The sequence below is a fragment of the Leucopleurus acutus genome, assembly GCF_964270905.1.
Source record: "Leucopleurus acutus genome assembly, chromosome: 10".
Taxonomy (NCBI): Eukaryota; Metazoa; Chordata; class Mammalia; order Artiodactyla; family Delphinidae; genus Leucopleurus; species Leucopleurus acutus.
In genome coordinates, this window is record NC_139153.1 from 42,269,770 (window position 1) to 42,281,876 (window position 12,107).

At 38.8% G+C, this 12,107-nt stretch overlaps 1 protein-coding gene across 1 annotated transcript in view; it reads right to left on the reverse strand.

Moving 5' to 3' along the window:
* Nucleotides 1–12,107, reverse strand: part of SACM1L (SAC1 like phosphatidylinositide phosphatase) — a 57,732-nt gene that overhangs the window by 26,756 nt on the left and 18,869 nt on the right. The window contains exons 3-6 of the mRNA XM_082847693.1: nt 11,233–11,307; nt 9,579–9,706; nt 3,304–3,453; nt 441–500 (exon numbers count right to left, since the gene is read on the reverse strand). Coding sequence (XP_082703819.1) covers nt 441–500; nt 3,304–3,453; nt 9,579–9,706; nt 11,233–11,307 — 413 coding nt within the window. The remainder of the gene's footprint in view (nt 1–440; nt 501–3,303; nt 3,454–9,578; nt 9,707–11,232; nt 11,308–12,107) is intronic.

A 12,107-nucleotide genomic window follows, 5' to 3' on the forward strand; every position in this document is an offset into this window, starting at 1 on the left:
TCTCATTTGTATAAACCAAGAACAGAGGAAGGTGACACCTTTGCACTTCTATCCTGGGTGACTGAAGGGAGTCAGGTTCCCATAGGAAGACAAATGCAAAGCTCTCCACTGCCTGGGGAATTAGCTCTGGCCCGATTTCTAACATTATTCATCTACCAAGACCCATTCTCTCTCTCTCACTTATAGAAAGCAATGTGTTTATACTGAGGTATTTTTTTCTTTATTTAAGGCTTCTATAGAAGATCTGAGTAAAATAGTTAGGCTTCTTCAACCTACAATGATGTGGGAGGGTAGATCGGATCAAAGTCCGTAAGTTATAAACAGAGTTAAATTAGAATTCTTTACCAAAATCCTTGGCGATTAGGTAGCCATTTTATAACATGTATTCAATTAAAACTTGAACTGTAACAAATAAGCTGGTTTTATTTAGTGTACATTACCTCTGGCTGAGCAGAAAGTTCTCTTAGAAGATGACCATTCCATACAAACCGCTGGTCTGCCTAAGAGAGAAGTTTTAAAATTAATATTCAGTATCTCCTGCCAATTTGAGTTTCTACAGAAAAAAAAGTATAACAATCAATGTCTCCACCTGGTGGCTAGGAGCAGGTCTCTTTGACATGCGGCAAAAAGAACACTTCGGGTATCCCTATCCCTGTCTCGTTGCCTCAAGCCAGTGCTGCTGGCCCATACAGAAACCTGCCAGTCCCCACAGGCTCTTTCTCTTATATTTAATCAACCACCGAGTCCTAAATCCCCCTCCAGATCCATTTCCTCTTCTACATATCTATTCTCACCACCCCTGGCTAACACCTGACTGCATCCCAACTACTAAAACAGCCTCCCTAGCCTCAAGCCTTAGCCTGGCCCTTCACACCCTTCCTCCACATGCTGCCAACAGTTGTCTAACATGACACGTCTCCTGTCTGCTGGAAATTCTTCACTGGCTCACAGTCATCTAAAGAACCAAATCTTCACATGGCCTAACCAGTCCTGGAATCTGGCAACCCCTACTTAACTCTCTGCTCTCATCTTTGGCCACTCTGACTTTCAAACTACACAGAAGAAACTCCCTCAACAACTCAGTAGACTAACCAATTCTCTTCATTCTCTTTATAAAACACAGCAACGGACACTCCCCTGTCCCCACCCCACCCCCCAGCAGAAAGTCACGAGGAGTGGCTCTTGCACTCAGGCATAACCAGTTGAACGGTACACTTCCTGAGATTCAGACTGTGTGTTCCCAATCAGTTTGTGCCAGTTTTTCTTATTATTCATAACATAATTTAACTATTTTATAAATCAATGAAATATGACTTAAAAATAAACTGATCTTTCTATAAAGTTGAATGATTTACAACAGAACATGATAAAAGGCAAGTTGCTAAAAACAAAACTTCTGTTGAATTAGGAGTAAAAATGGCAACTATAAAAGACTGGAGAAACATAGTAAAAATATATGGTATTCTGCTAACAGACTGCTCTGTAAGTGTCAAAATCTTTAAAGAGACTCAAACTGGAAAGCATTATGGATATAATTTATACAGGAAAGACAATTAGGAATCAAGGAACCAAAAACAAAGAAAAGCTTATGATCCTACATCAAAAAATTGACCAATGTAAAATTTTATGTTTTAAGTTGAGATAAAATGTTTATAGTATATATGATTCACTTATCACTTTTGTGATTCCCCAAGTTATGGTAACTTTGACTCTTCTGATTAGCTGACAAAAAATTCCCTCCCATCCCAACAGATGAGATGGCTTCTTCTTCAGTTTAGCCTAATATTGCCACTGCCTCTGACTGGAACCCTCCTTCTCCCACTGCCGCCTGATCAATAAGGCCTATTCATCATTAAGTCTCGGCTCAAAAATCACCTTCCTCTGTACAGTCGTCCCTGACTCCCCCAGACAGAGTGAGTCCCGCCTTCCTTCAGGATCCCACCACACTTGGGTACCTAGCTCTGTGACAGCAATTGTCCCTTGTTCTGTGATTGCCTGGACTTCCACTTCCCCAGTAGACTGCAGGCTCCCGAGAGGCAGGGGCATGTCTTTTCATCCTGTGTGGCCGGTGGCTAGTATAGTGCCTGGTACATGGCAGGCATCTGAGAGACATTTCATACCGAATGGAGACTGTAGCAAAAAAGCAAGAGTCTCTTTGCAGTTAAAAGCCAAATTTCTTCATTGCTTAGCTTACGTCTAAACTTACATTGAAGCCTACATATAATCTTACAAAATTAGACTATAAAGTCTTTAAAAAGCCAGTCAACTAAAATATCGATTTAGGATTTCCCTGGTGGCACAGTGGTTAAGAATCCACCTGCCAATGTAGGGGACACGGGTTTGATCCCTGGTCCGGGAAGATGCCACATGTCGCGGAGCAACTAAGCCCGTGCGCCGCGATTACTGAGCCTGTGCTCTAGACCCCACGAACCACAACTACTGAAGCCCGCGCGCCTAGAGCCCGTGCTCCGCAACAAGAGAAGCCACCGCAATGAGAAGCCTGTGCACTGCAATGAAGAGTAGCCCCTGCTCGCCGCAACTAGAGAAAGCCCACACGCAGCAACAAAGACCCAATGCAGCCACAAAAAAAAGATATAGGTTGAGCTATATAAAATGATCATTTTTATTGGTCAAATATGGTCAATTAGTGGCAATTTCGTATGGTCCAAACTAACAGATAACTGACAACTTTTTTTTTTTTGACAGCAGCCTTTTAAATGCTGTCTGTCCCCTAAATGTATCTACTTTTGCTAACAAAAAATCAAGGCAGCAATTATCTAGGTTCCTGAACAGCAGAAATTTTATGTTGAAATCACCCGAGGTCCAGTTTTAAAGATACACTTAAGTCAATAAAATAACCAAAAACCCCACCCTAAACAAAAGCATATTTATCAAGTTCTTAAGTTTTTACTTTTCTACTTGTAAAAAGTATAAAAAGCACCACTGCAGAAAGAACATCAACCATTAGACCATTAATTTTACAAGTACAATTATGTTGCTAATGCTAATAACTGTTACAACACAGAACACAGAGAGCTAGGAAATTACCAACATTCATGTTTAAGCTAGATTTCTAAAAATGGACCCCTGTGGTTCTCAATCCTGTCTGTGTAACATGCACAGATTCTGGGGTCCTGAATTTGGAAATGAGATGTCTGTTTGAAACATGGTATACTTTCAAAGCCCCATACATGATCCTGATAGAGCCAGGACTGAGAAAAATCAATACGTATTTTATGGATGAAATAGAGAAAAGCTCCTTAAAATTAAAAAAAAGTAATAATAACTGAAGATTAAGCTTACCCTTTCCAAGAGACTCATTTCCTGGAATTCTGGACTAGTGTTAGACAGCCGCTGCAAAGTATGGGTCAAATCATATGTCGTTGAAAAATAAAATCCATCCACACTCAAGACATGGTTTATCATTGCTAGGAAAGTTTTGTTATCTTGTAACTGTAAACAAAGGAGAGCAAATAATCAGTCTATCTTGTACTTGAAAAGGAATCTATCAACATGACAAAAGAGTGAAAATAAAAACCTGAAAGTTCAGCCCTGTTAAATGCCACTGGCTCAAAGACTGGGCAGGATGCTCACCATTTCCCCAGGACCTGGGACAGTTCCTGATACATGGACTATGCTCCACACCATAGGGTATTATATTAACTGATTAGGGAGACCTCCTTTCCCATTGGTATCCTTCACAATTTTTACTTTAAAGGGCAGAAGAGTTACTTTAACACAACATCACCACCTTAGGTTATGACCTACTGTGTCCCAGACACTTTACAGAGATTCTCCTTTATCTTCACAGCAACCCCTTGCTAGTTTAGCATTAATTATCCTCATTTGACAGAAGAAAAACATAAATTCATGAGGGGCCCAGTAACAGAGAGTCAATAATGAGAGAACAATACCATCCTCATTCCTAAGAAACTACTGGTTTGGGCTAGTTGGGAAGTAAAATGGAATTCTTTACCAAAAAAAAAAAAAAAAAAAAAAAAAGCAAAGACTGAAAAGAAAAGTCCAGGAGAGAGAGAAGTGGCCAAGGTGGTAGCGCAGGAAGACCCTGAGCTCACCTCCTCCCACAGGTGCACCAAAACACAACTATTCACAGAACAACTATCTATGAGAGAAACCTGAAGACTAGTGGAACAGATTTTTCACAGCTAAAGATATAAAGAAGAAACCATGATATGGGTAGGAGGGGTGGAGACCTGGTATAGTCAAGACCCACACTCTCAGGTAGGTGACCCACAAATGGGGAGAATAATCACAATTGCTGAGGTTCTCCCCAGTGAGCAAGGGGTCTGAGCTCCACGTCAGCTACTGAGGCCAACGATCTTGCACCAAGAAGACAAGCCCCCAGAATGTCTGGCTTTGAAGGCCAGAAGGGTTTGTGTGCAGGAGAGCAGGACAACTGTAGGAAACAGAGACTCCACTCTTCAAGGGCCCATACAAAATCTCACATGCTCCAAGTCCTATAGCATGGAGGCATTTAAAAGGAGTCTAAGTCAGACCCACTTAGTGATCTTTGTGAGCATCCTGGAGAGGCAGGAGGCAACTGGGACTGCTACTGGGGATGCAGATGTTGGCAGCAGCTGTCTCAGGGAGTTTGTTCTACCACGAGGACACTGGTGCTAGCAAGTGCCCTTTTGGAGTCCTCCTTCTGGCCGATTAGTGCAGGGGCTTACCTGCCGACCGGCAGGCCGGCACCAGTGCCGGGACACCCCAGGGCAAACAACAGAAAAGAACAATGAAACTAAGACCTGTTTTTCTGAAAAGATAAATAGAAATTGATAAACCTTTAGCCAGACTCATTAAGAAAAAAGGAGGTAGGGCCTAACTAAAATCAGAAATGAAAGAGGACAAATTACAACCAACACCACAGAAATACAAAGGATCATAAGAGATTATTACAAATAATTGTACACCAACAAAATGGACAACCGAAAAGAAATGGATAAATTTCTAGAAACGTACAATCTCCCAAGAATGAATCGGGGAGAAACAGAAAATATGAACAGATTTATTACCAGTAACGAAATTGAATCAGTAATCAAAAAACTACCAACGAAGTCCAGGATCAGATGACTTCTCAGGTGAATCTACCAAACATTGACAGAAGAGTTAACGCCTATCCTTCTCAAACTATTCCAAATAATTGAGGAGGAAGGAATGCTTCCAAACTCATTCTATGAGGCTGGCATTACCCTGATACCAAAACCAGATAAAGACAATTATAGGTCAACATTACTGATGAACACAAATGCAAAAATCCTCAGCAAAACATTAGCAAACCAAATCCAACAGTACATTTAAAAGATCACACACCATGATCAAGTGGTACTGATCCCAAGAACGGAAGGACAGTTTAATATCCACCAATCAATCAATATGATACACATTAACAAACTGAAGAATAAAAACCATATGATCATCTCAATAGATGCAGAAAAAGCTTTTTACAAAACCCAATATCCATTTATGATAAAACCTCTCAACAAAGTGGGTATACAAGGAACATACCTTAACATTATTAATAAAGACCAGGGAATTCCCTGGCGGTCAAGTGGTTAGGATTCTGTGCTCTCCCTGCTGAGGGCCCAGGTTCAATCCCTGGTCGGAGAACTAAAGTCCCACAAACCACGTGACAGGGCCAAAACAAAAAAAGACCATATATGACAAACCTACAGCCAACATCAAGCTCAACAGTGAAAAGCTGAAAGCATTTCCTCTAAGATCAGGAATAAAACAAGGATGCCCATTCTCACTACTTTTACTCAACATATTATTAGATGTCCTAGCTACAGCAATTAGACAAGAAAAAGAAATCAAAGGAACCCAAATTGAAAAGAAGTAAAATTGTCACTGTTTGCAGGTGACATGATACTATAGAAAACCCCAAAGTAAAGATGCCACCAAAAAACTAGTAGAATAGGACTTCCCTGCTGGCGCAGTGGTTAGGAATCTGCCTGCCAATGCCGGGGACACAGGTTCAAGCCCTGGTCCGGGAAGATCCCACGTGCTGTGGAGCAACTAAGCCCCTATGCCACAACTACTGAGCCTGCGCTCTAGAGCCTGCGAGCCACAACTACTGAGCCCACGTGCCACAACTACTGAAGCTTGCATGTCTAAAGCCCACGTTCCGCACAAGAGAAGCCACTGCAATGAGAAGCCTGCGCACCACAACAGAGAGTAGCCCACACTTGCCGCAACTAGAGAAAGCCCACATGCAGCAACAAAGACCCAATGCAGCCAAAAATAAAATAAATAAATTTTAAAAATAAAAATAAAATGGCATGATATAAAATTAATAATATATAGAAGTCTGTTGCATTTCTATGCAGTAACAATGAACTAACAGGAAGAGAAATTGAGAAGACAATCCCATTTACAACTGCATGAAAAAGAATAAAATACCTAGGAATAAATCTAACCAAGGCGGTAAAAGACCCCTCATTAGAAAACTGTAAGACACTGACAAGAAAACCATAATTCAAAAGGATACGCGCACCCCAATGTTCATTGCAGCACTATTTACAATAGCCAGGACATGGAAACAACCTAAACGTCCAACGGTAGACGAATGGATAAAGAAGATGTGGTACATATATACAATGGAATATTAGTCAGCCATAAAAAGGAATGAAATTGGGTCATTTGTAGAGATGTGGATGGACCTAGAGTCTGTCATAGAGAGTGAAGTAAGCCACAAAGAGAAAAACAAGTACCGTATATTAACGCATATATGTGGAATCCAGAAAAATGGTACAGATAAACCTATTTGTAGGGCAGGATTAGAGATGTAAACATAGAGAACAGACATGTGGACACGGGCAGCAGGCGGGAGAGGAGGGTGGGACGAACTGGGAGATTAGGTATGACATAAATACACTACCATGTGTAAAATAGCTAGCTAGTGGGAACCTGCTGTATATAGCACAGGGAGCTCAGCTCAGTGCTCTGCGATGACCTAGATGGGTGGGATAGGGGCGGGTGGTGGGAGTGAGGTCCAAGAGGGAGGGGATATAGGTATAGCTGACTCACTTCACTGTACAGCAGAAACTAATACAACACTGTAAAGCAATTTTACTCCAATAAAAAAAAATTAAAAAGAGGAAAAAGAATGATACAAACAGACCCATAGACAGAGAACAAACTGGTGGTTGCCAGTGGGGAGGGAGGGGTAGGAAGGATGAATGAAATAGGTAAGGGAGATTAAGAGATACTAACTTCCATTTATAAAATAAGTAAGTCATGGGGATATAATATACAACATACAGAATACAGTCAATAATATTTTAGTAACTTTGTATGGTGACAGATGGTAACTTGACTTCTCATGGTGATCATTTTAAAATGCATAAAAATACTGAATTACCATGTTGTACACCTGAAACTAACATAATATTGTAAGTCAATTATACTTCAATAAGCAATAAAGGAACATCCAGTAAAAGCAGTATATCTATTTATTTTCTGATAATCATTTTAGCTGGCTTTCCCAATGAATACCAAGATTGACATTTGTTTTTATCCTTGTTTCAAAAAATAATTTTTAATGTTTGTTACTGTTTAATGTTTAGCAAATGATTAACATGTTAATTCATGTTACGAATCTACATACAAAATTTTTAATTTGGCCTCAACATTTTTGTAAAAAAACAAAAGGTATAAGTAAGCAAAGCATATACAGCAAGGAATGTTAAAATTAGTTACATAGCCTGAAAACAAACTATAGCAATAAAGAAGAAACTGTTCAAGTAAATATTACTAGGCTATTAAATGAAAACAACCATTTTTATTGCCTTAAATTATCATGTCTCATAGAGAATTAATTTATTAATATATTGATAGATATATATACAGTAAGAAAGAAATTTTAAGTTTAAAGTATAAAAACCATACTCTACAGCTTTACTTAGTCAATAAGACAATAGTGCTAGGACTGATTTTTTTTTTTAATGTTTATCATAGGTAAGATACATATTTTAGAATAATTAGCTTTCTTTTAAAAACAAACTTTTTGTAATCCTGGGAATAAAAATACAGCTTAAAATTTTTAAAAAGCAAATACTATAAATAAAGTACATTTAGAAAACAAGTACTCAACAGATGTGAATCTCTAAACATAATGTTGACTTAAAGAAAGTAATTTTCAAAAACTAGAACAGGGTTAATGCCATTCATGTAAGTTTTAAAATATACTGCAAGCAAAAACAGATATTGTTTGAATATGAATACAGGCAATCTTCACTTTGCATGATAGGGTGGGACTATAAAAATGACCATGTTATCTTAATCTTAAACTATCTTAATAATCAATAGGAAAGTTAGGATCATTTCGTGACTTAAAATTTTTTTAATCAACACATTAAAAACTCTCCTACTGTAAGTTATAAATGTATAGGGAGATGAAAAAATAGTAAAACGTTGTTTAGTATACTGTAATTTGAAACACTGATAATTAAAAATATTTCACTTCTGGTCAAAATTTATCAAGAGTAGCCTGAACAGTGCTTGCATTCTTCTCATCATGTAACTTATGATACCATCTTTTCTACACCCTGATGAACTGTCGTACATCTAAGCCTGAACTAGCTTCTAACACTTAATCCTTTGTACTATTAACATCATGAAACACTTCTGTGAGTTCCTTTAACGTGAAGTTTGTTACCGGCATCACTTGCTCTGGGACACGTTCAACCTTTTCATCACAACCACTTGACCATTTATGTCAATAACATTACCTTCACTGAGACCTCTGGCTGCGTATCCAGAGTCTCTTATTCCCACCATCAGCTATTTCTTCTATACTCTATTCATGTTCAGTTTGAATTTCACTTCTAGAGTCGTCATTTTTTGTTTTATTGCACTTTCATCTTTGGTGAGCTAATTCTTTAGTCAGTATATCATGGGAACTGAAATTTAAACTGTGTTGTTGGGAACTGGTGTTAACTAAACTGTGGTAACTGAAATCCATGCATATAGGAACTGTGCAAAAAGAGGACTGTTTGAACGTGTACACATGCACACACACTTATATTCCCATGTGGCAAAACTGAAGAAAGCTTTCTACCTAGGGAAAGAGGGAATGAAACGGGATGAGTGGAACTTCAAAGATAAAATTTTTTTTTTTTTTTTAGTAATATATAGGAGCATCCCTTTTATTTTTATCTCTTTTAACATCTTTATTGGAGTATAACTGCTTTCAATGGTGGATATTTAATATTTTATTTCTTCACAAAAAGGATATGAAGTTAAATCTACGTGTTGACTACATGTGCATTTTCAGTCTGTCCTTTTCTCTCGTATGAAATTTCATATCTAAGAATTGAGTCAGTTAAAAAAAACCCAAGTGCAATAAAATATATGAACAGTTTTTAAAAAAAATACACTTTAGGAAAAAAAAATACACTTTAGGGCTAGGTATGTAGAGTGACCATGCTCTATGCATTGTTTAAATAATTAGGTTTAAAAGAAATCCATCAAACATTCTTTGTGTTCCACCTCCCTTCCCCATCCACCCCACGGGACTTCTTTGGATTTTGCAATTAGTAAGTGCTTCCAGTTCTTACCTGAATATCAGTTAAGTGCAACATTGTCTTCTTATAAGAAAGGACATCAAAATCTATTGCTTTCCAGATTACATGATTGAAAAATTCACCTACTTTTTTCTTTTTGGTAATGACAATTAGATAATTACCTGCAAAAAAGCAGAGCCAAGTACACATAAATAGAAATAAGGCAACTGTAAAGCCAGAAATAGCAGTCCTTATTCTTTAAAGGCAAGAGATACGGGAATTCCCTGGCAGTCCAGTGGTTAGGACTCCGCGCTTTCACTGCCGAGGGTGCAAGTTTGATCTCGGGTCAGGGAACTAAGGTCCTGCAAGCCTTGAGGCGCAGCCAAAATAAATAAAGGCGAGAGCTGTGCTAAATAGATAAAGGACCCATACTTTTTGAAAAGCAATCTTATAATTTATGAATAGAAAGACCAGCATATTATTTAGACAAATTTTTACTGAAAGATCAAATTTTTTCTCAGAAAGATAAAAGTAAAAGCTTTTGGTAACCAGAGCAGTGATCCTAGCAGATGGAAAGTACAGACAGAAAACGCTTCTCTCACTCTCCTGTCATCCCCAAAGCATACGGGCCTCTGCTAATGCATTTCCCGACGTGTAGCTTAAAGCATCATAGGTCATAATATCTGGCCACTGCAGGTATCTACACCTCCCATGTCCTTCATGTCATTCTAAATGGTAGAGAAATGTGCTGGGGCAGTATAACTAACTGGCTACTGCAACATTCCAAAGATGAGTGGTCAGGAATCAAGAAGCGATCCCAGCACCATGCATTTAATACACCAACCCTGATCCTGGCCACCTCGTCCTCCCACAAATAAACCAGGGTAAGCCTTTACCACTAGATTAATTCTTCACATCTGTTCAAGGCTCTAACCACAAGTGCCCTCCCTGAAAGTTTTCCTATGTACATCTCTCTCCTAGAACTTGTTACATTGTTCTGCAGTAATTTACTATTTAAATGCCTCTCTCACTCAACTGTAAGCTACAGGACAAAAGGGACTTGCATCTTTTATAAATAACATCCAGCACAGTGCCTGATACGAAAGGAACTTTTCAAAAGTTCAATGAAATAAAATTTAGATTAAAAACCATCACTTTCCTAGTAACACAGAGCCACGGAGTTGAAGGTTTAGAATACTCTGGTCCAGGACTTCCCTGGTGGCACAGTGGTGAAGAATCCGCCTGCCAATGCAGAGGATATGGGTTCGAGCCCTGATCCGGGAAGATCCCACATGCCGTGGAGCAACTAAGCCCGTGTGCCACATCTACTGAATCTGTGCTCTGGAGCCCACGAGCCCCAACTACTGAAGCCCGTGTGCCTAGAGCCCGTGCTCTGCAACAAGAGAAGCCACCGCAATGAGAAGCCTGTGCACCACAACGAAGAGTAGCCCCCGCTCGTCGCAACTAGAGAAAGCACGCGCATAGCAACCAAGACCCAACACAGCCAAAAATAAATAAATTAATTAATTAATTAAAAAAAATAGAACCTCAGGCTTACAAATTTAACCACTTGCTATTTGGGGTATAAATTAATGACAAACACCTACAGATTTATTGCCTAAAGCAAGATATAAAGTGTGCCTTCATCTTATACTCTAATAGCATCGATTTAATTACCTTCTTGTCCATCTTAGCTCATTTTTCTTACCTGCCACCAGATGAATTGTGCCCAGTATACCAAATATTGGTCTTGTGACAGCTGAAGGAGGAATATCTTTCTTGACTTTAAAGAAGAAAGTAAAGAAAAATCACTTAGAAAAAGCTCACCAACTGAAAGAGAAATGTAGTTTCATTTCAATGGTTACTTCAATATGCACGCTTTGTTTTAAGAAAACAATATTCCTTCATTAGTGTTAGACCTCCACTTTGGCAGAATATAAAACAAAGATGTCCATGTTACATATAAAGGTCTCTGCCTGTCTAGAATATGGTGCCAAAAGTAACATGCTTCAGCAACCTCACTACGTAAATTAAGGGTTATTTCCAATGCCAATTTTCAACCAAATTTATTCAACCTCTTGTCAGAAACCAAATCTTTACCCCTTTAAGAGAATTAGAAAGTAAATGGAAGTTGAAACAAGATTTTAATCTCAACATGCAACAAATGGAATGCAAAAAAAGGACTCGCCTAATTCCCTAATAAGAATGTGAGACATGGAGGCCAAGATTCAAGAGGGGAGGAGGAAGGAAAAGCCTCCAGTTCACGTCTAAAAGAAACTGACACAGGTATCCAGGGAGGCAATATCATTAGCTGCGATTTTATCAATAATGCTGTTATTAATAAAGACTACCTTACATTACAAGGTTCATTTCACAGTTGTTAAACTTTAAGCCAACGTGTTTCACAAAACATATTTTGTACAACTCTAGTTTAGGGAATAATGCCCAAAAAGGGGGGAGGTAGGGTCTTCCAGTCAAAGAAACTTATTTTGCTACATCCATACTAACTCTACTCCTTCTCCCAGAGTCACAATGCACAGTAGGAAATTAAAGGCTCTGAGAAGGCCTACAGTAAATGAAAGC